Raw genomic sequence first — 22,335 nt, 5'->3', positions numbered from 1 at the left:
GTATAAGAGACACGTTAATTGAGAAGAGTTACGACGAACGTGACGCTACACCCAGCAACCCCGTTCGCGCGATTCATGTTGGCAAGATGATCCGGTTTGTCGATGTGTAATCGTAACTCTCCTGCGTCGTCAAACTCACAGCCATAGGTGGTGGTTAGAACAGAAATTTGTGATCGCTCGCGAAACGTTTATCAATTAAGGCCTCTTATTCCTGGGTACGGGCACCCCGAAAACGTGTGTGCACCTCCCTCCGCCCCCTCCCCCCCTGTCGCATCCTCTCGTGCATCCGGTATGCACTGCGCACCGTGCGCCATGCTACCTTGTGTAGTTAAACGCATAATTAAGGACGAAATGGTACCCTGAACGAACGCCTTGTTCGCGCCATAGTTGCTGCGTCGTCGATATACAACTAATCGAATCGAATAAATTACGATGGGCTAGATCTCATGGATTAATCGGCCCGTTGCCTCGGCAGACAAAGGACGAATTCATTCTCGGCGACCGAACGATTGTTAACGCACGTCTGGTAACGTCGTCTACGCGTCGCGCATTCGGAGATTGTCGCTTCGATTGTTTTTTCCTTTTTACAGTTTACATCGATTCGTACACGTTTTGTTGCAGATCATCGGGGAAGTCCTACCGCGCAGTCTTCAGTTTCCAACGGAGGAACAGATAGGCAGCGATTCGGAGAACCAGGAATATCAACAGCAACGCGAGAATGTCCAGCGTGAAGTCCGCGTCCAGCATGTCCAGCTCCTCCAGGGTCGTTTCCGGGTTTTTAAAGTGGCAGTAAACCTGCGAATCACGCGTTTACGTTAGTTCAAATTAGCGGCGTGCCGATCGGTAATTTATGAGAACGAAACCCCGGAGCTGTTAAGCCTCCTGCCAGAGCGTTCGTCGATTTTCCAAAACGAATTCGAATTTTCCCACAATCCTAAATAGACCTATCATAAAGAGCAATCTTCTAGCTTCGATTCGAGCCCAAGAAAGTTCCCAAATTCCACTTGGAAGACATTTTAAAGTCGACTTGAAGTGTCCCATCATTTTCCCCCACCTGTTGGTGGGGTTTATCAATTTTCAAAAACGAATTCGAATTTTCTCACAATCCTACATGGACCTATCATGAAGTGCAATCTTCTAGCTTCGATTCGAGCCCAAGAAAGTTCCCAAATTCCACTTGGAAGACATTTTAAAATCGATTCGAAGTGACCCTTTAATGTCGCATCATTTTTCTATAAGTTGGATTATAAAGTGCGATTTTTAAACTTCCATATGCACCTCTAAAAGTTAATGAATTTCCTCAGAAGAAACATTGAATACCACTACCATGGCAATCAACATATTAAACAATAAATTAAATACACACCTGGAAACATTTCAGCTTTTCCCGACCGAAGGAGTACGTAGCCAGCGCAGTACCCTCGAACCCGTACCTGATATAACTCAGGTAGGTGATCCACCTGAGGTACACGGGAATGGCGTCAAAGCTGACGAAGAAACCAGAGAACAGTAGGAACGGCACAGACATCACTGGCGCCAGGAACACACCATTTTGCACATTCATAGCCGCTCCAACGACCAGTCCAACCGACTGTGCGACGAATGAAATTAACAAACACGTTCCCAAGAACATACTGAATCGCATCACGTCTGCTGGCTGACTTGTCATGAAGTACACGATCGTGACGTATAACACGCAAAATATTGCCTGCAAAATAATACCACACCGTTAACATTTTGCTGATCTCGTTTCCCGGATTTTCTCAGACTTTGTTCCAGCCTCAAATTTTGCTCTAGATTCAAAGTTTGTGCCAGCTTCAAATTTTGTGCTAGCTTCAAAGTTTGTTCCAGCTTTAAATTTTGTGCTGGATGCAAAGTTTGTGCCAGCTTTAAATGTTATTCTGGATTCAAAGTTTGTTCTTTTTTAAATTCTGTTCTCACCTGAAACGGTATGTCAGACACAGTGATCGCCAGGTAATAAGACTTCAGCGAGTACCATCTATTGAAGTTCTCCTTCAGCAGCACCGGCAGCTCCAGTGGGACTATAAGAGACAGAATAATTAAACTCACAATCAGATCAAAAGCACAAAAAAAGGTGAACGTGAAGAATAATCCTAAAGAAGAACTTACAAGACAGAATCGTGATGGTCATGGACGTGTACATGAGGAACAACATGTTGAAGAAGAGGAACCCAAGGTTGCTAAGTACTTTAGCGCCATCATTACCGATGTCATAGTACAACGCACCGATCAGGAGTCCTACCAGTATGTGAGCGAACAGTCGAAGGTACATGAGCGTCTGAAAAGAGAGGTTTACGTCAATCCATCATCGAAAGAAGGCAGAAGACCTTCTTACAGGTAAGTACTAATCCTTAAAATTTAATTTACTATCTCGAAAGTCTGAATACCGCTAAATTATGAAACTCACCCAATCCCTGCGACTGAAGAGCAAAGTCCTCTTCAAGACGATCCAGAACTGCTGGTACTCTGACGTAGGATATCTTTCCGGAGTTGTTCCAGTGATGGAGTCGTCAAGCAAAGCTGCTTCCGCGTTGTCTTTCTTGTCCACGTCCACGGGAATCACGACCTCAACTGCGGAAAGTTGCAATCAATGTATCCAGCTCATAATAATATACAAATACTAATTTCTTTGTTTCGTTCCAGGTACCTTGCTTCGCGATATCGTTGTTCGCAAACGTAGGAATGAGGTTCCTGCTGTTCGTCATTTTAGAATTGTTCTCCTGAAACTTCTCCTCCAAGTTCTTCACGTCGTTCTTGTCTTTCGACTCCGCATTCTCTGCAGCAGCATTATCTTTTTGGAACGCCTCGGTGGGCTCGTTGTTCAACGGCTCGGGTTTGCTTTCAGGAAACGGGTGACCTTCTCTTATGTCGAACTTGCCGTTTTGGATTGCGTTCACCAGGCTCTTTATGTTGTCCCCGTACTCTCCGCAGGATACTTCGATAACTGTGGATAGAGTTACCGGAGAGATCAGTATCGTCTTGCATGCCGTATAGCGGCGGGCGTACCGTTTCTTTCAAGAAGGTCGTTTGGTCTTTGAATTAGTTTATGATCCGTATAAAATGAAGGAAGTTAGAAGTGACTGCAGTTTCAGTGACTGCATTTCTATCGAAATTATTTAACGCTTATTTGTATTTCATAGAGAAGCATTTATCAATTTATGAGAAGACCTGTGCTTTTGTATAGGACTTTGTTGGAGACATTTCTTCAGGTCTCAAAGTCTCCAATTTGATATTAACCCCTTGCACCTTGAACTGTGTTAACTCAAAGACCGAAAACTTCTTCCGACCATATTTCCATTTTGGGAACCTGAAACGAATAGGGTATCGGTTTTCGACTCACTGAAGGATGCTGGGTTGTGGTAGCTCGGGCAGTTCAGGTTTATATTTCGAAGGAAGGGCACCAGCTGTGACGTAGACCCTTGGTAGACGCACTGTCCCTCTGCCAGCGTGTACAGAGCATCGAACATTTCGAAGAGCCTGGCACTGGGCTGATGAATAGTGCAGATTATTGTCCTTCCTCCTCGAGCCAGAGTCTTCAGCAGAGAGATGCATTGGAAACAGGATGACGAGTCCAGACCGCTGAAAATGAATTAAACATTAATATCGAATTCTTCTTGCTCTCTACAACGCTTTCTTCAGGGCAGGAAAAAGAAATAATAAACTAGTGTGTAAACACAGGCCTCGATCGCTGGTTTTGCTCGCACTGTTTCCCTCAACGTTATCGCGACATAGTGGTACAACGATAGCTTGAAGAACCGGTTATGCGTGTCTTGAAAAGCGTCAGCCTTATTTGGTTCGGGGAGGTCAGCCAGAAAACTCATCGAAATTCGGGCCTACGAGGACAAGCAGCGACCTTGTATCGCAGAATCTTCGGAAGAAGCATACTTCGAGAATCTGCACGTTGGAGCTGCACTTTCTCCTACGTGCCCCCCACCCCTCATCAATCATCTGTTTACAAGAATCGCATGGGACTGGATCGCTTCAAATCGCAGAATCCGACGAGTCACGGTGAACTTTCCGAGAGAGTGGAAGAACTTGAAGAACGATTATTTACTGACACTGACCGTGTCCGAGTTATATAAAAGCCTGACGGGTTTCTCCGGCGCCAGTGAAAGTAAATGCAAATATCGCCGGGAAAAGAAATGCCCGCGGCGCGCCGAGAACGTTGAATCGTATTCGGTGCAGGCTTTTAGGCATTTTAAATCGATTTGCAAAATTTGCAAAGCGGTTGCAACACTTGTTTTGCGCTCGGCTCCGTGGAGAATCGAAGGAGAAGAAACGCGGCAGGGTGAACTGGGAGCGTTAAATAATATTCAATGCGCAGTTCTGGGAATTTTAAATTCTTTTTGCAAAGTTTGCAGAGTCTTCGCGAGGCTTGTTCTCGCTCGGTTTCGTTCCGTTGCGCCACGGTGCACGGCAGCGTGCATGAGCCGTAGCAGACCCACCTGTTGAATCGCTTTCTTCAGGTGCGTCGAGCTAAAATTACGACTTGCGATCGCCGATCGGTCGATTTTTCCGCGAGTGGGGATCACGCGTGGTTGCACAACGGAATCAAAGTTTGAGCGCAGGGACGCGTCAGAATACTCGAGGGCCCCTGCCCTCTGGGGCAGATGATGGACAAAAGATCAGATTTTAGTACAACAGTTTAGTCTGCTTAGTACAATCTGTCTTTCAGTACAAAAGACAGATTTCAGTACAAAAGTGGCGAGAGATTTTTCACAGAAATCCATCTGATAAATTGTTTACAGTCTTCTGACCTGGTGGGTTCGTCGAAGAACATGATGGGTGGGTTGTTGACCAATTCGAGAGCAATGGAGAGCCTCTTCTTCTGTCCACCGCTGAGGTTCGAGGTCATCGTATGAGCATGCTCCGAGAGACCTAGAGTCTCAAGGATCTCCTGGATCTAAAAGAAACGAAGCAATGGAACATTCCGTTAGCGAGTCCACGCACACACAGTTTCCCCTTCATGGCTGAACAGAAGTTTTTCTAGAAGAACGGCCGTGAGCCTGTTGTCCACAGAAAACCAGACAAGAAACTTAATGCGAACGTACCACTTCCTCTTTCTCCGGTTTGCTAATGTGCGTGCCGAGTTTAAGGTTCGAGGCGACCTTCATCGCCTCGGCCACCGTTAGGTTCGCGTGGAGCTGATTGTCCTGCATGATGTAGCACGAGAGCTTTCTGAAGGCACTAAGGTTCCTCTCGTGGCCGTTCATCGTGATGCTGCCTTCCACGCCTGACCACCTGAATCAATCATTGTTACCCTTGAATCCACCCAAATTAATTATTTCATAGTTATGTTATTACTTGGTTCTGATCACTGTCTTTGCGATAGCTTGATGATGGCCGAATTTTTGCGTGCGCGCTTTGGGCGACAGAATTGTAAGACGCTCAGAAAATTATTATTATATTTATATTATATTATGCATTTATATTTCGTCACAGTTTTTCACAGATCGAACGAATAATTCAAGCAATTTCCAATTCTATAAGAAAATTAATTGATGGACTTGCAGAAACGTTTACAAATATTTTTTAACGATTTTAGACCAGGATCACACCTTAAAGATTGCTCTTTTAAAAACCGTGAGTATTATCAATTTTAAACGTTTGCAGAATATGGATAATTTAGATTCGACATGCTTAGAATTTTAAAATGTGTTTTAATCATTTTAATCATTTTGTAGGTACGTTTAATGTCTGAGGATGTTGGACGCAATGAAACAGTTTCATCTAAAGGCAACATTAAACGATAATTTTCGAGCATTTTACCATTTTGCCTGGCAGATTATCGTATAGTCATTCGACGCACTGGTGACGTCAAAAACCGAAACGAAAGCAACACCGTCGCGCAAAATGGCGACCGGAGCCGGCACACAATGCCGTCTATTATGCTCCTCGTGCATGGAAAATTTCATTCTCAGGCCGATTTCTTTTTCGTTCCGAGCGATGTCGCAAGAAAAACGAATAATTGTTGCAGTCTTTCTACTTCCTCCGTCGCGCGGCGACGGTCGAGTTCGTTTAGAAAGTCTAGGCAACCACGTGTAGTCAAAAAGCAGTTTCGAAAGGATTACGTAACGACGATTCACGAAGAAAGCGAAATCACCGGGAAGAAAGTGAAATCGCGGAGCGCACGGTCGTTTTGAGAATCGATGGGGCAAGGTGACCGGAGATTGGAAATATTTTGCAAACGTGGTCGATGCTCGGGCGATTAGCGAGGCAGAATCACATGTCCAAAGTTGTTAAATTAGCGTAACCGCAGTGACTCACTTGTATCCGGTCAGGATGTTCAAAAGCGTGGACTTTCCCGCGCCGGATGGCCCCATGATGGCCGTCAGCTCGCCTGATCGCAGGCGGCCGCTGACGGACTTCAGGATTGTCTTTGCATCTGAAAAATAAAATCATTGTATCATTTTATTTACCGAAAAAATTTTTCAAATTGATTTTATGAAATTAGAAAATCAGAATGCCACCCCTAAACGTGGGTCTCGAGCAGCCAACCTCCGCGTGGTGAGACCTGGGCAATCGGTATAATACTCGAGAACTATAGTAATTCGAGGATCATACCGAGCTAATGGCTGCGAAATTAGAATTTGTTTAAAAAATCTTTAAAAAATCCTCGTAAGGGGTGAAATTATGTAGATAGAAAGTTTGGTCTGGGTCAAAACTGACCTAAGATTAATACAAATTATTAGGCTTATTACAGTGCTGTTTCCTTTGTCTGTTTGAAGGGTTAACGCCTTCGATCGATTGGCTATTGTAATTTATTTTAAACAGTCTTCGACTATCGCTACTGTTAGACCAATGAACAGGCTGAACACTCGGAATGTTGCTTAACAATTGTCATTGGTGGGTAGCGAGACAATAAAGTCTTCGATTGTAACTGACCTTCTATCGATAATTATGATTTATGATTCTAGACGTATGACCCTGGGACGAAGGAGCAATTAAAGATTATTCTATAATTACGCTTGAATAAAAGTGATAAATCTGTGTGATGGGACACATTCACTGCTGCACAATTAGTATGATCCACAAGCGTTGTACAATAACGACGTGAAACATCAATTAATTCACAGAGTCATTAGTACTAGGACAAATTCTATTTATGTAGAAATTACAAGGGTTGCGTCACAAGCATTGGTGGACAACGGATTTTATGACAAAAATGAGGTATAATAATGCTACAATATTTAAAATATTGCTACACTAATTTAAAAATAAGTATAATTAATATAGTTTCACTCCAATTTGTTGCAATTCAGGCAGAAAATTTTTATTTTGCATCCGGATTGTTGACTACAATTCCTGTATTGTTCAGAAAGCAATTCTCAGCAAAAATTTAAAAACAAAAGATACAAAATATAAGCTATCTAAAAAGCGCAAGAAAATTTCCGAAATTAATCGGAGATTACTCGATATATTCGCCGATCTGAACAGCGAATTTTCGCGATCGACTCGCGCGCATTCGCGGATCTATGGGGACGTGATCGAGCGGTTTCTGACCTTCTCCGACTATAGTAATTATGTACGTCGATCGGAGGATTATTCCGTCGCACGACAAACAAACACGACGAAAAAGCGTGGCAGGGGATCGATGGAAAAACGCAGCCGGGAGATCGCGGGGTTATCGAAGCTCAGTTTTTCGCGAACGAACAAGAACAAAGGAAAATTTGAATCGCAGAAGGAACACAACACGCGCTATACTCCTCTACCTACATTGCGAGTCACACTTTGTCCCCAGGAGCGGATGTCGCCGGACTACGTCGGGTAAGGGGCCCAATTACTGTTGGGGCGCCAATCACAGTGCCTATATTAATTATTCTTACTTTTAAAGCATAATCGACATTACATCTTTTCATTAAAATCAGTTAATATGTTATATATCTCTTTTTTAATATTCATTTACAATTAATACAGACACAGTGATTGAAACTCCCACAGTAATTGAGTCTCTTGACCTATTAAAAATATATTTTAAAAAATGGCTAAAAATTTCAAATGCCCGAAACATTTACATTTGATGCATTCATGGTAAAAATGAGTTGAGTAAGGGACCCAATTACGGTACCCATATTAATTATACTTATTTTTAAAGCATACCGGTTATTAAAAAAGAGATATTACATATTTTTCTATTAAAATCAGTTAATATGTTATATATCTCTTTTTTAATATTCTTTGTGCTTCGAAAATAAGTATAATTAAGACAGGCACAGTGGTTGGCACCCCCACAGTAATTGGGTCCTAGCTTCTCTCGTCGCGAAATTACGAATTGTAATTCTGCTTTCGATTCGCATAGTCTGTGACATTTATTAGATTACCGTGCGACTGATGCGGCGGCTCGGTTCGAGTCTACCAATATAAATAATTGATGATTCGTGTTGCGTCACGTGGTAAGCGTCAAGCATTGCGTGACATAGAATTGTGTGTGTGTGTGTGTGTGTGTTTTTTTATCACCACATACGCGACATAGTTATCTAGTCTGATGCCAGGAAACTCGAGTGTTTCAGAAACTTCGAAAAATTACGACTGTAACGATTAGGTCTGCCGGAAACCGTTTCCTGATTGCCTGTTTTTACCGGCAACGTGCACGCCGGGAAAGGTCATAAATATTTGCTGCTGCCATGCTTCGGGTTCTTTACACTGTAAAAGTTTTAGCGTGTTGGCAGAAGTAAAATAGGCAAAGTGTATCACTATGAGAACAGTTATAAATATTTGCATACTGTGCGTTCTTTACACTGGGGACAATAGGGTCTGAACATACGTCTCTGTTGGCCTTGCATTATAAAAATTAAACGTGAACACGAGTCTGTTGACGCAGATGCCAAGGTGCTATCGTGACATACTCCGAATCCTAGTAAAAACATAGTGAAGAAAAATTGATGGCACGTGGATAGCGAAGAAACGTGGTTTGTGATTAGCAAAGCTGTTTCCATGCGAACACACGTGGAATACTGATGTCCCCCAAAAATTACAATAATTTTTTGATGCAGACTTTTGTGCAAAATATACAGAAAAATATGCGAAATATGAAAAGTAAAAATATACAGACAGAAATATACTTTAAAGTTGAAAATTGCATAGCCTTAAAAATGTGCTTCCTTGAAAGGGGTGATTCCCGAGGTCATTTCAAGTAACTTTTCCCTTTGCGAAAATCTTCTCCCAGGCTTCGTTAAGGAGTTATCAACGAAAAACACGGACCAACCAGAGCGCGGCTACAGCGGACGGACTCGAGCTCGGCCAACGGCAACACCACGCGCTCAGCGCTCCACGCCCACCTGCCACGCCCCCCTGGTAACCGAGCTCTGATTGGTCCGCGTTTTTCCTTAATAACTCCTTAACCAGGCCACGGAGAACATTTTCGCAAAGGAAAAAGTTGCTTCAAATCTCCTCAGGAATCACCCTTTTCAAGGAAATACATTTTTGGGTCACCCTGTAGATCCGCGGTGTTCGCAGCTATTTCAATACCGAGCGCAGATTAGCCTATTCTATCGCTGTTTAACTGACGCCAGACTAAAAAAAAAAGCAGAAATTGTACCGCGACGACAGACCGTTCGACCGGAAACGACGCTCGTCGCTGACTTATTTCGTGTCCCAGTTAACGGAGACAGAGTTCACGCACCTCATTTCCTTTCACATTCGCGACAGAGTTCGCGCGCCGAGTATTTCAGCGGCGAGAGATCGGCGTGAATTGAATTTCGAAGGCCCGGGCTGGTAGCGTTTCACGCATGGAATCGAGGCAATTATAATTATCGGGTCTGATGGAATGTCCTGGTCCCGATGACGTCGGCTCCCCTGGTTCGCAGTACTCGGGGCACAGGTTGCCCTCCGGAGCATTGACGCCGAATCGAGAACGGTGCCACACCTATTTAAGACACTTTAATAGAAAAGGATCAGACAGTGCAACTGTCTCCTTCCTTTGACGTCAGAAGCCCCGAAACAACGTTGACCCTGGGTCAATGCAGGGCACAATGCAGGCCAAAGAGCACTGATGTAGGTGGTCAACTAACTGACAAACCCTAATTGCCCGTCTGAAATTGTTAGGTTGGACGCTTCTTTTGTCGGTCGATGAAGGAGTTCGACACTTTGACACTCTCGTGACTAGACGGATTTCTAAACAAAATTGTACAGACAATTGCCGCTAACAATGAACCAATCAGACATTTTTTTCGGTTACACTTATTAGAACTTCCTTCTTCATCATCTCTTAGAAGAAGAAGCGGATGTTTATGCAAAATAAAAATTTTCTACCTGAATTGCAACGAACTGGAGTGGAGTAGACTTTTATTTTGTTACTTAATATGTTTAATAGGTTGAAAAATAAAGTGACAGTATTTTTAAATTCTTAAATTACGGTCAGTCATTTCTGATATTTTGCTATTTCTTTCGATATAAGGCGACGGCTCGGGACCGGCTTTCGTCGTATTTCGGACAAAGAGGGGACAGCGATTTTCTTATTTCGGAAGAAAAAGCGGACTCCGGCATAACAAAAAGAGATAATTAACAAAAACAAGTTCGAATTGTATTGTATTGTTCTGTTGCAAGGAAATTAATAATACAATGTCTACTCGATACTTGTCCAAAACACGGGTCTGTTCATGAACAATTATCGGGTAGCTGCTACTCTTTGATCCACTGCCGAAAGTAGAAAATGCCGCGGTCGCCGAGGAGCCTAAACATATGATACGAGTGTATCGGTGTGAGACCAGGATACCACTACTAATCCAATAAAAAAATTTTCTAGCTTTTCATTATCTTCGTGGCCGCTCACAAGGTATACCCCATGGCAGCGGGGTTAGTTCTGGGACAATTCTAAGCTAGATACTTCGGACATTTATCGAGTAGACACGGTATTTCGTGGATTCTGTTTGGAATATCTTCTTTCGTATAATCGAGGCGCTAGGTTTGTTTACTATCCCATAAACACAGCCCGAGGTGAAAGAGCATTGTTCCCCGGAAAGAGCGGTAAAGCCGTCGACGATGATTTATAAGCGACGTCGTACGACTTCAGGCTAAAGAACTCTAATCGTGCCAACCACCTCGCACGCGCCTCGGATCAGTGAACCTTCGCCGAGAAAACACCTTCGAACGACGAAATTTGCTAAAAATTCTCTATCAAGAAGCAAACCATTCTGGTATTTCCTGCGGCGGTGTCTCGGCAAAACGAAGAAGCTTTATCTCGTGTCCAGCGCGTCCGAGTCCGTTCAGATAAGCGGGAACAAAGCCCGGTCTTCTCGAATTATCTGTAACCTTTGTTTTTTCTTCGTAAAACAGACATGAACCGACGGTCGTTGATTCGACTTTGGTGATCTCGACCGAGTACGCGGCGCGCAGCACAGCGTTTTCCATCGAGTTCTTTGGAAATCATGATGGCCGCAACCGGTCTTACAAAATCTCGGTCAGTAATTCCATTCGCCGTAGCGGCTCGTCTACGCTCCACAAACTGCGTAGAAAGCGTTCCCTTAGAGGATCACGATGCAACGGTGCATCGTGATCGAGAAATGATCCTTCTGGTTGCGCCAAATGAAAATTTGAAAGCGCAGGTCCGTTGCGAAAGCCGAATTAAAAGTAAACGGGGCTTGGAGGCTGTCTTCGATTCTTGACATTGCTATGCCTTCATCGCAGACACAGTGTCTACTCGATTTATGTCCGAAACGCGGGTCTAGCCAGGGACATATATCGGACAGGAGATACTACTACTCTTCATGACCCCTCACGGGGTACACCACGCGGCAGTGGGCATAGTTCGGCGACTTTTATCTGCTAGGCATTTGGGACATATATGGAATAAACACTGCATTTGCTACAGATAAGGTTAGTATTGACTGATAAAGTTAATATTAATATTGAGATAAATATTTCCCCCATTTCTGGGAGATAATTAAATTGTGAACTGTGCGTATCATGACCCCTCACGGGGTACACCCCGCGGCAGTGGGGATAGTTTTGGGACTTTTATCGGCGAGGCGTTTAGGACATGTATAAAGTAAACACTGTAATTGCGGATTTCATGGTAAAAATGAGCAGGTGAAACATGGAATAGCAGTGAAAAATTACTATCATCAAGTTGTCAGAATTGTTGACCCTCTGGTATGCTATGCCGGGTCATTCGTGACCCGTGACAGTTGGGATAACCTCGAGCGACCGCCAATATGTACAATTTTATTCTGATATAAGACACGATTTTATATGGATATAAGAAAATCGGGATCCCCTTTACTACTTCTTCTTCTTCATCCGAAATAGGACGAAAGCCGGTCCCGAGTCATCGCCTTATATCGAAAGAAAACTGAAATGTCGGCGTGGGTCAGAAATGACTCCGGCATAGAACTCGCAGGAGTCCGCGAGTTGAAGGAGGAAACTTTTCGCTTGATCCCAATATTTTTTCTACATCTAACAGTGTTAAATAAATTATTTTCGGACCACTTCCAGCCCCGGCAGTACAACAGATAATCAAATTAAAAAGTCAGTGGTATTTGTTAGCTCAATGTAAAATCGTCCTTAGTACTTCGTGGAGATTTTGAAAAATTGTTGAAACAGAAACTAACACGTTGATTATCCCACCGTAATTTTCTCTAGAGATATTATTTGGACTATATTGCAACGGCCCTGCTCTTAATGAGACATCGTTGTTAATGACTGGGAAATTAGTTTCTCTCGCTATCAGCGGGCCGGGGCATGACGCAGTTTTTTGCGCTTCTGTCCTTTTGTCTCGTTATCCGGCTAGTTGCACACCGATAAGAACTGCATCGGGAGATGCACGCGCGGTATCGCCAACACGCCCGATGCAGCGCACGCGTCCCCCTTTTTCCCCGCGGACGCCATTTACTTTCACTTTGTGGTCAATGTCGTCGGGAACCAGCTTGCACCGCAAAGATAACCAGGACCGAAAGATCCAACGTAATTTTCTGTCAATACGACTCGTCCGAAGAGAATATAATTAGAGCTGCGATCGTCGGAGTGTGTATCTCTCTGCTTTCCAATTTAATGTCCCCGACAATTACGGTTGCTATGCAAAATTCGTTGCCGAGAAAGTCTGCAACTCGTTAGCACTTCTCGATCAATAATATTCTAACTGACCCGGTTGCAAAATTTCTTCTCGACTCTAAACGCTAAACGCTATTGCGAGTCTGGCACCGTGTTGGCTAATCGCAACGATAACCCTATCGGCGACTGCAAATTTTATGCGCTCGCAGCTTTCTCAGTTTCGCTGGACTTTAGAACTGCGTTTCCGTTTTGGTCGCTCGTCGCTGAACTGCAGATTTTGTGCGTACGAATTCAATGTTCACCATTTAATTTTAACGAATGAATTGAATTTTAACAATTCAATTTTGATAAATGACTTTAATTTCAACGTTGTTTACAACCTACTAACCCTTTGCACTCGACGCCATTTTAACTCTAAAACGAAACATTTCTTCCGACCTAGAATATTTCCCTTCCATATATATTTTTTCATGCTGTACATACGAAAATGGTGCAATTTACTCGTACAGTATTGAAATGTTTAGCAATTTATTAAATACAAACAAATTTAATAACGTGAAAAATATTTTGAATAATGGTACAGGAATTTTTAGTGACGCCTTGCAGTCGCCATTCGAGTGCCAAGGGTTATAATTATTACGAAAAGAAATCAATTTATATGCAACTCTGTTCTCCTGTGATTGGCGCAGGCAACTCTTAGCTTGCATAGTGATCCGCAGTCGATCAACATTAGGCTGCGGATCTTTGTGCAAACTGAGAATATTGTATTTCAATTTTTACAAACTTTATATTTAACAGATCGAAAATAGCGTAATAGTATTGTTAAATTCTCCTAATGTTTTCACTGTTTTAACACTAAACGTACCGAGCTATAAAAGTAACAGGTACACGTTGCCTTATAAGAATGACAAGATTTAATTTATTTAGACTTTGCGCGGTTCTTATTGCAATGCGTGCTCTACTGAAGATATTTATTGAATCATTGCTCATGGAAGCATGTTTATAATTTCAAAAATTGTCAAATCAAAAATCTAGATGGTGGTACGTTCAGTATTACATTACACCTCTCCACTTTTTCTCATAAATGCATAAAATCTGCAATCTTCTAGACCGTTTTCTACGTTCGGCGCGGTCGACGCGGCCACGCGAAAACAGTAGTCCTACACGATACATGTCACAGCACGAACCAAAGTAACCTACATTTAAATTCTAATGTTATCACTGTCCTAAATCGCACCTCTCATTTGTCATCGCAAACGCATACAATCCGCAGTCAGGTTCTCATTGTTCTCGAGAAACAGATTTCCATAACGCGCTCGTGAAAACTGGGTGAAGCAGGATTCTTACGCAACCGTTTCCGAGTATCGCGCAAGTATTAAAATCGTTTCCGCTGCATCCGATGCAGCGATTGCACAAAACCTCGTCTCTCGTCGGGTAAACAGTAATTTCGCAAGTAAGGTAACGATCTTGGTATACTCACTGTTTTTCCGCCCCTCCCGCACCTTGTAGACCAGATCGGTGAACGCTAGATCAACGGGCGGCCTCTTCGGCAAATGGGTGATCGTCTTCGGCTGTATCGGCACGATTTGCAACCGGGTCCCCGAACCCTTCCTCGGTTGCAACAAAATCTCATTGGTGTTATCCTCGCGCGAGCAACTGCCTTCGAGCTTCATCTTTAATCGTTACGCTTTGTAACAGTCTCTCTCTCTCTCTCTCTCTCTCTCTCTCTCTTTGACTCTCGCTTGATCCTGATCGGTATAACTTCTACCTTCTGTTCACTGGACTATCGTGGCTTGTGCGAACTGCAGTCTCGTCGGCGAATAATCGTTTCGTTTCAATCATCGCCTGGAAAAATCGCAACAACCACGTCAGATTCGTCGGGATCAACGCGAATATATCCGCGTCGATGATTTTCCGATTTTTTTGTCGGGATTATCGGAGTTTTTTTTACCGCGTGGGGGGAAAAGAATAGGGAAAAATATTGACCGATTATTTCTGCTGATTCCGCCTGGCGGAAAGACCGAGCAAAGCCGCGTTAGGCAACTTTTTATCGGGCCATCCAGTCGATCAATTAACGCTTCGAATGGACAGCAGTCTCGAACATTGCTACGAGGTCAAAGTAATTTATTTGGCGAAATAGAAATGGGAAAGTTGAGCAGTGTGACCCTGAAAGTACTCTGTTCTTTCTTTTATAGATCCTAACTACAGTGCTTACTCGGTACACGTCCAAAACACGGGTCTAGCCAAGGACAAATATCGGCCAGGAGATACTATTGTTCATGACCCCTCACGGTGTGTACCTCTCGGACTTTTATCTGCTAGGCGTTTGGGACATATATGGAATAAACACTGCATTTGCTACGAATGAGGTAACTAAAAGTTGAAAGTTAATATTAATATTGAGATAAATATTTCCCCCATTTCTGGGAGATAATTGAATTGTGAACTGTGCGTATCGACATTATTTTTTCTTTAATAATTGCGATTCTTCGAAATTTAATTCCAACTAAATCTCCTCCATCGCTATTTTTATCAATTTTTATATGACTCGGTTCTGCAGTTCGGCAAACAATTTAACGATTTTAGCAACGGTCCAATTTTAACAATTTTCTAGTTTCGCGAACGTTTGTCAATTTTCAATGTTCACATGATCCAGCAGTTGGAGGGATCATGTCGTTCAACCAAAAATAGAGAAAAGGGCCGCTTCTGGTTGAACGATCAGAATTCCTGTCAATTTGGTCGACACTGTAGGTCACGCGGACGATAGTCGTTCGACCAAAAGTTGCCTAACGTAAACGAGGTTTGAACGTCGCGACTGCCGATACGGATCTCGAGTATGGCAAACGTATCCCCGCGTTTACGATCTACAGCAGTGCCCCGGTGATTTAAACACGCTTTTTCTCACTTCATTAGATGCGAGAAATGTTGACAGGGCCATCAGAGCGAGGAATGTTAGTGTACTGCAGGCTGAGCGTAGACAGTTATCTCAGAAACCATCGGAGTCGCAAGCTTTGCGGTTGACGACAGTATAACGCGACTAAAAAATTATTTAACAGTAGGTTTACGAGGCCTTGCAAAATAACGGGTTCTAATATTTTCAATCTACGATTATTGATATTGTAGAGTTGCATATCCATGAGGATAACAAAAATTTCTCCGAGTAGGGTGAGGGATCCAATTACTGTGGCGGTACAAATTACTGTGCCTACATTAATTAATTATATATTATTAATTACGATAGTGTAACAGTTATTATTATTACTATACTATTAATTAATTATATTTCTTATTTTATTTTTGAAGCATAATGAATATTAAATTTGTTTCATTAAAATCTGTTAATGTGTTACATATCGCTTTTTTAATATTCATCACGCTTTAAAAATAAGTATAATTATTACAGGCACGGTAATCGGCACACCCACAGTAATTGAGTCCCTTGACCTATTAAAAATACAATTTCAGAAATGTCTAAATTTGGATGGATCGTTGTTATTGTTATAAAGTAATGTAAAATAGTCGCTGTTAGTGCAGACCCAGCATTAGAAAGAATTTTTACTATGCATTTACTGCCACTCAGAATACACGTGTGCAGTCTTTGCAAACAATTTATCCATCCGGCAATACATAAATGCATTTCAAAGAGCTGTTTTTACATTGCCTATTACGATACCGCCGCTTAAAATATGCAGCTTCGTAAACAAGTTTTTGCTCATCTTCACACGCCACGTCAGACGATCGGCGTCGTACAAAAATTCAAAAGCGAAACACGCATAAACAAAGTGTCTACCGTAGTGAAAAAAAATCGCCTACTCCGACCGACTCTTATCGCTGCACAAAAGGCAAAGCTTGCAACTCGCACAGTTTCAAATAATCCACTGACACGGTTCAGTTTTAAATATTGAAACACATTTCGGTAGCACACAGTAGCAGCCCACTCCTTCCGAATACTAAGTGGAGGGGGTAAACGGAACGCCCACCTGCCATTTAAGCGAGCACTACCGTACAGTTTCGGAGGCGTGACGGAGTTTCATAATGCGTATAGTGATAGCTTACATGCACAGTCGGAACATGAACGGGGAACTGCGTTCAGTAAAATCCTCGTGTTGTTAAACTCGCGGTTACGATCGACGGGATCGATGCCGCGCCGTGTCGATCGTGTCGCAAGAATCGCGGCCGATAACGAGTACGCGAGACGGGGGTTTTCGAATCGATCGAGCCTCTCGATGCTCGTTCCTCGGTGTCTCGAGACTGACTAACTGACTGACTGCCATTTAGCTGCACCGCGGCCATCACCATTGACCGTCGCTGCTTTCCAGAGCGCTCTCCCTCTCTCTCTCTCTCTCTCTCGATATCTGGTATCTCCTCACTTCCTTCTCCCACTCCCTTCTCTTCACCACGCTCTCTAACCCCCTCTCTCTCCCTCTTTTCGTCGAGGAATCGTCATCGCAACAAAGGAAAACGATCAACAAGATGAAAATTACCGGTGCAGCCTGTACTATTTATTAAGGATCTCTGTTTTCACAAATGGAAGCCTGGCAAGCTATTATTCTAATTGACTGTTTTCTTTTTGGGTCTAGAAAGAGCATTGATACTGGCTGATACTGTGTAAATCACAAATAAAGTATTAAGAGACTAGGGTGGGGGACCAATTACTGCCGGGGGTGCCGATTACTGTATATATTAATATATTACTGTATATATTACTGTATATTACTGTATATATTACTGTATATATTACTGTATATTACTGTATATATTACTGTATATATTAATTACACTTATTTTCAAAGCATAACGAATATCAAAGAAGAGATATTGAATTTTTTTCCATTAAAATTAGTTGATGTGTTATAGATCTCTTTATGAATATTCATTTTGCTTTGAAAATAAGTATTATTACAGTAATTCGGTCCCTTACCTTACGTATAAACAGCTAAATTAGATATACAGAGGACTGCTTAATAGTTTCGTGGTAGTAACAATTTCTACCAACAAATTATGTCGAATAGTCTGCTGGTTTTATGAATTCCTGATAAAAATTTTTCAATGGATGACAAATAATATAATCAATTTTTAATATTCTGAATATTTTCACTGTTTTGCATTTGATTTAGTTAGAAGAGAGGAATTCGTATGCAATCGATGCACACAATTTTCCTTTTGCACAAAGTCCCTCTACTAATAATCGACATTGTTGCTCAAGAGAAGATTATTGAGCTTGTTGTAGTCGTTAAAATACTAGTTAGTGGGCTTCCGGATTGCACAAGAAGCAGACTGCGATTATGAAAATTATAAAAATCACCCTAAACGAATCACTTTGGCAAATTCTAGCTACAGCATTCAGAATCGTTTGAAAAATAAAATTCTGCCAAGTCCTGTGTTAGGTGATTTGCAGTAATTTTAGGGTGCAAAAAAAAATGATCGCCTGTTTATTCTCGACAAATGTAATAAAATTAACAAAGTTTGTAGTTTGATTTTTTTGGGGGGGGGGGGAGCGAGATTCGAGGTAAACCGTGCGCCGGCAGTGTATTATTTAGTTTGTCTCGATTCACCCTAATATCTTTCAACGAGGACGTCGCATCTGGCCCCCGTTGTTAACCAATGATCATTAAAGGCGCGGCAAGTGGGCAATTTCTCTAATGCCCGTCCCTTCCTAAACGAGCGTGTACAGGGTTCCTTATTTAACGCCGGTCGGCATCGATTCGATCGGAATCGAGATAACGAGAGACGACCAACACAACACCGATCCCGATAAAGTTGATAAATTGTCGGTGCCGAAGTTACACGCGTCCAGCCACTCACACAACTATCCACAAGTGTTCGGACACATGTGAGTTCTTCAGGAAATATGAGATAAACAGCTATTCCAATAAAATCTCCCCGACGAATTTATGCCTATAATATTTCATCTGATATTAACGAGCACGCTTAACACCGGTTAGCAATGATTTTCAAAATTCCAAAAAGGTAAAAACAAATATTTGTAACAGTAAAACAACTCCTTCAAGATTGATCAGACATTCAGAATTGTCGCGCGAAACTCATTATTTTCTGATATTTTTCGCTTCAGCGATCGATAATAAATTTTCCTCAATTTTAATACGAATTTTGACATTTTACATGTAATCGGTATAAATGAATGCAATAACTTTCCCCGAACGTGGGGTCGCATAATTAAGTTAAGTATAAGTAACCGGATGAACAATAAAAAGAAAGAAAGAAAAATATTTATTAGTATAAGTAATCAAAACATTAATTTCCATAACTGGTTAAACGTTGCAACATTCCTCACGGATTTATGCTTGTACGATTCTATGTATGCAAAGGGCATAGAGAATTATGTAAATCCCGGCGACCTTGTCCACAAAATAATTCCTAACTTCGATGGTAGTCAGTAGAGTGTACTATAGCACTGAATACAAACGATACTTCCACGGGTTGGGAATGAAACGACATTATCATTGTGCTAATTAAAAATACTATGCAAAGAGGTGACCTAAGTACTGGGAACATTACGTAGACGTAGTTGGAACTGCTCGAGGAAAAAATAACTGCTTATAAAGTGGGAATGAGAAGTGGCTCTGTGGGGCCAGTGCTGTGGTCCGGGTCAAATCGGGAGCAACGAAACCACGCCCACTCAAAGCATTCCACAGAAAGATGAGGCAAGATACAGAGTCTATACTGCACATGCGCAGAGATTGCACCTCGAGGCACTGCTCTGGCTCTGGTAAAATCAAGGGCAAATAAACCACGCCCACTCAGAGCTTTCCGCAGAACGAGAAAACTATATAGACTACAATTTTTCATTGTTCTGAGCTAGACCTTTGGAAAATACAGACTCCAGCCTGCGCATAAGCAGGCATTGCATTCTGGAATATTGCTCTGGCTCTGCCAAAAATCAGGAGGAAATAAACCACGCCCACTCGGAGCATTCAACAGAAAGAGGAGGCAAGATACAGAGTCTATACTGCACATGCGCAGAGATTGCACCTTGGGGCAGTGCTCTAGCTCTGTCCAAGGCAAGAGCACATAAACCACGCCCACTCAGAGCGTTCAACAGAAAGAAGAGACATGATACAGAGTCTATACTACACATGAGGAAAGATTGCACTTTGGGACAGTGCTCTAGCTCTGTCCAAGGCAAGAGCAAATAAACCACGCCCACTCAGAGCATTCTACAGAAAGAAGAGACAGGATACAGAGTCTATACTGCACATGAGCAGAGATTTACACTTGAAGCACTGCTCTAGCTCTGTCCAAGGCAAGAGCAAATAAACCACGCCCACTCAGTACATTCTGCAGAAAGAGTAATCAAGATCGACAGTCCTCTACTTCCCTGGAATCCTACCTATCGGTGGATCCAAGAATCGCGTTTTAACCTAGAGGAAAAAATTGAGAGTCACTGTTTTCAAAGGCAGAGTCCAGCCTAAACGGGCGTCTTCGCTGACGTCAAATAAGCCTACGCTGGATCCTAGATCGCCGATTTCGCCCAGCGAATCCCCCGTTACCGGTCGGACGAATCGATCGGCGATCATTTGCATTTCCATCGGTGTTTCGGGAAACAATGGGTCGTTACGAGCGTGTCTGGTCCGAATCGCGTCGCTTTGACGTCCGAAGTCCGTCGCGTCACGTCTGATCGGCGTCACGCGTACGTGTCGGACTTGAGAAAGAGCGAAGTGTCCCCCCCCCCCCCTCCACCCCTCCTTCTACATTATACACGAAAACGAGCCACGACGTTTTATTAGCTGTTGTCCGCGCGCGTGCAAGCGTTTTGGCGTCGTTTTGCTCGTACTCTTCTTCGGCTGGATCGCTGCGTTCAAACAATAGTAGAGGCTACAATAATATGTAACAGAACGAAACGGTTCAAGACGGTCGCTCGAACTTCCGTTTCGCGACGCAGCGAAACGTCGTGGCTCTCTCGTCCGGCGTTACGTATGCACGCCGCGCATCGAATCGTTATAATTCATTGCCATTGTCCACACGTAACATCACTTCTCATGCACGCTTGAAAAAACGTAAAACGCATCGGCGCATTACATAAATCCTACGGTTTTTGTCATTTGATCGGGGTTCGCCACCGTGACGTCACCGCGGCTGACGCGTGCGGTTCGCGAGAAGATAATGCGATTTTATGCAACTCGGAATGAGAGTAACACGCTTTGTCAACGCACCCTTAAGGGAAGATACATGAAGATACAGTGATTTTTCCGTACATGTCGCCGAGGCCTCGATGATAAACGTCGCGGAATTAGCCCCACTACCGCGAAGTTTACCCCGTGAGGGTCCAAGAAGATAACACGACTCGGGTATGGCTCCTGGACGATACACGACGCTGGCAAGACCCGTGTTGTTGACATATATCGAGAATTCACTGTACTTTGACATTGGTACGCTTGTAGAACGTTGGTATGATAATTTTATTTTGATTTCATGGATTCATGACAAAATTGAATACAGAAGATTGAAGATAGTAAGGAGATTAAAAGAATTTAAGAGTGACAATATCGTGGGTACAGCTAATTAAAATTATTAGGGGAAGAACAACATTTCTACTTCTGCTACTTGTCTCTTGCAGGCAATTTTTATTTTGCATAAAGATCCGCATTATGTTTACACGATAAAGATTGATAACGGTTGATAGGGGTAACGGTTGAACGGTTGATTTACACGATTTGGTGTATGTCCAAAACAGGTCCAAACAGGTCTAACCAGGGACATATATCGGCCAGGAGATACTGCTCTTTGATCCACGCCGATCGTAGAAAAGGACGGCGAAGCTCTAGAGTTCATGGGGATGGTTCTGGGACTTTTATCGGCTAGGCATTTGGGACATATACAGTGAATTCTCGATATTTGGCAGCGACGGTCGGTGACCGTGGTCTCCATCGAGTTTCTCGGTCTCTCACGCGGTATACCCCGCGGTAGAGGGGATAATTCCGCGACACTTATCGGCCATGCCTCGGCGACATATATAGAGAATTATAGAGTAAACTTATTGAAATCTGTCAACTTAATAAGCGACTAAATACACTGATAAAATTTTGCTTTGGCGTCGGTATCTCGCGGTTGACACAGAAAATTGCTATTTTGCGTAACAATAAATATCTCGTTAGCATGTACAACATCCCAAGATTTCGCACGCGTACCTATTTCTAAACGTCATTGTTTCGCCGAAAACCGTGGACTACCGGATAAACTGGCAGTGTGCAACGGACTGCACACGAATGCAATCGCAAGGCCGCCTGGTCTTTTGCTCGTTAGTATGCGGTCAACTGATTCTGCACGTGCGTGTCTCCACGTGTTCGGCGTCGCCCCGATCGGCTG

The 22,335-nt window shown here is 42.9% G+C and overlaps 1 protein-coding gene across 3 annotated transcripts in view; it reads right to left on the bottom strand.

Moving 5' to 3' along the window:
• Window positions 1–18: 18 nt before the first annotated feature.
• Window positions 19–22,335, bottom strand: part of LOC143360317 (ATP-binding cassette sub-family G member 4) — a 28,250-nt gene continuing 5,933 nt past the window's right edge. For 2 of the 3 annotated variants that reach the window (XM_076799032.1, XM_076799033.1), the window contains exons 3-13: window positions 14,489–14,853; window positions 6,289–6,406; window positions 5,073–5,262; window positions 4,779–4,924; window positions 3,362–3,600; window positions 2,669–2,965; window positions 2,429–2,592; window positions 2,131–2,299; window positions 1,942–2,042; window positions 1,367–1,708; window positions 19–795 (exon numbers count right to left, since the gene is read on the bottom strand). In XM_076799032.1, coding sequence (XP_076655147.1) covers window positions 637–795; window positions 1,367–1,708; window positions 1,942–2,042; window positions 2,131–2,299; window positions 2,429–2,592; window positions 2,669–2,965; window positions 3,362–3,600; window positions 4,779–4,924; window positions 5,073–5,262; window positions 6,289–6,406; window positions 14,489–14,681 — 2,118 coding nt within the window. In that variant the 5' untranslated portion in view covers window positions 14,682–14,853 and the 3' untranslated portion in view covers window positions 19–636. Of the gene's footprint in view, window positions 796–1,366; window positions 1,709–1,941; window positions 2,043–2,130; window positions 2,300–2,428; window positions 2,593–2,668; window positions 2,966–3,361; window positions 3,601–4,778; window positions 4,925–5,072; window positions 5,263–6,288; window positions 6,407–14,488; window positions 14,854–17,064; window positions 17,283–22,335 lie in introns of those variants that run through there. The other variant, XM_076799034.1, reaches the window with a different exon arrangement.

The sequence above is a fragment of the Halictus rubicundus genome, chromosome 13, assembly GCF_050948215.1.
Source record: "Halictus rubicundus isolate RS-2024b chromosome 13, iyHalRubi1_principal, whole genome shotgun sequence".
NCBI lineage: Eukaryota > Metazoa > Arthropoda > Insecta > Hymenoptera > Halictidae > Halictus > Halictus rubicundus.
This window is presented reverse-complemented; position numbering and strand designations above follow the sequence as displayed.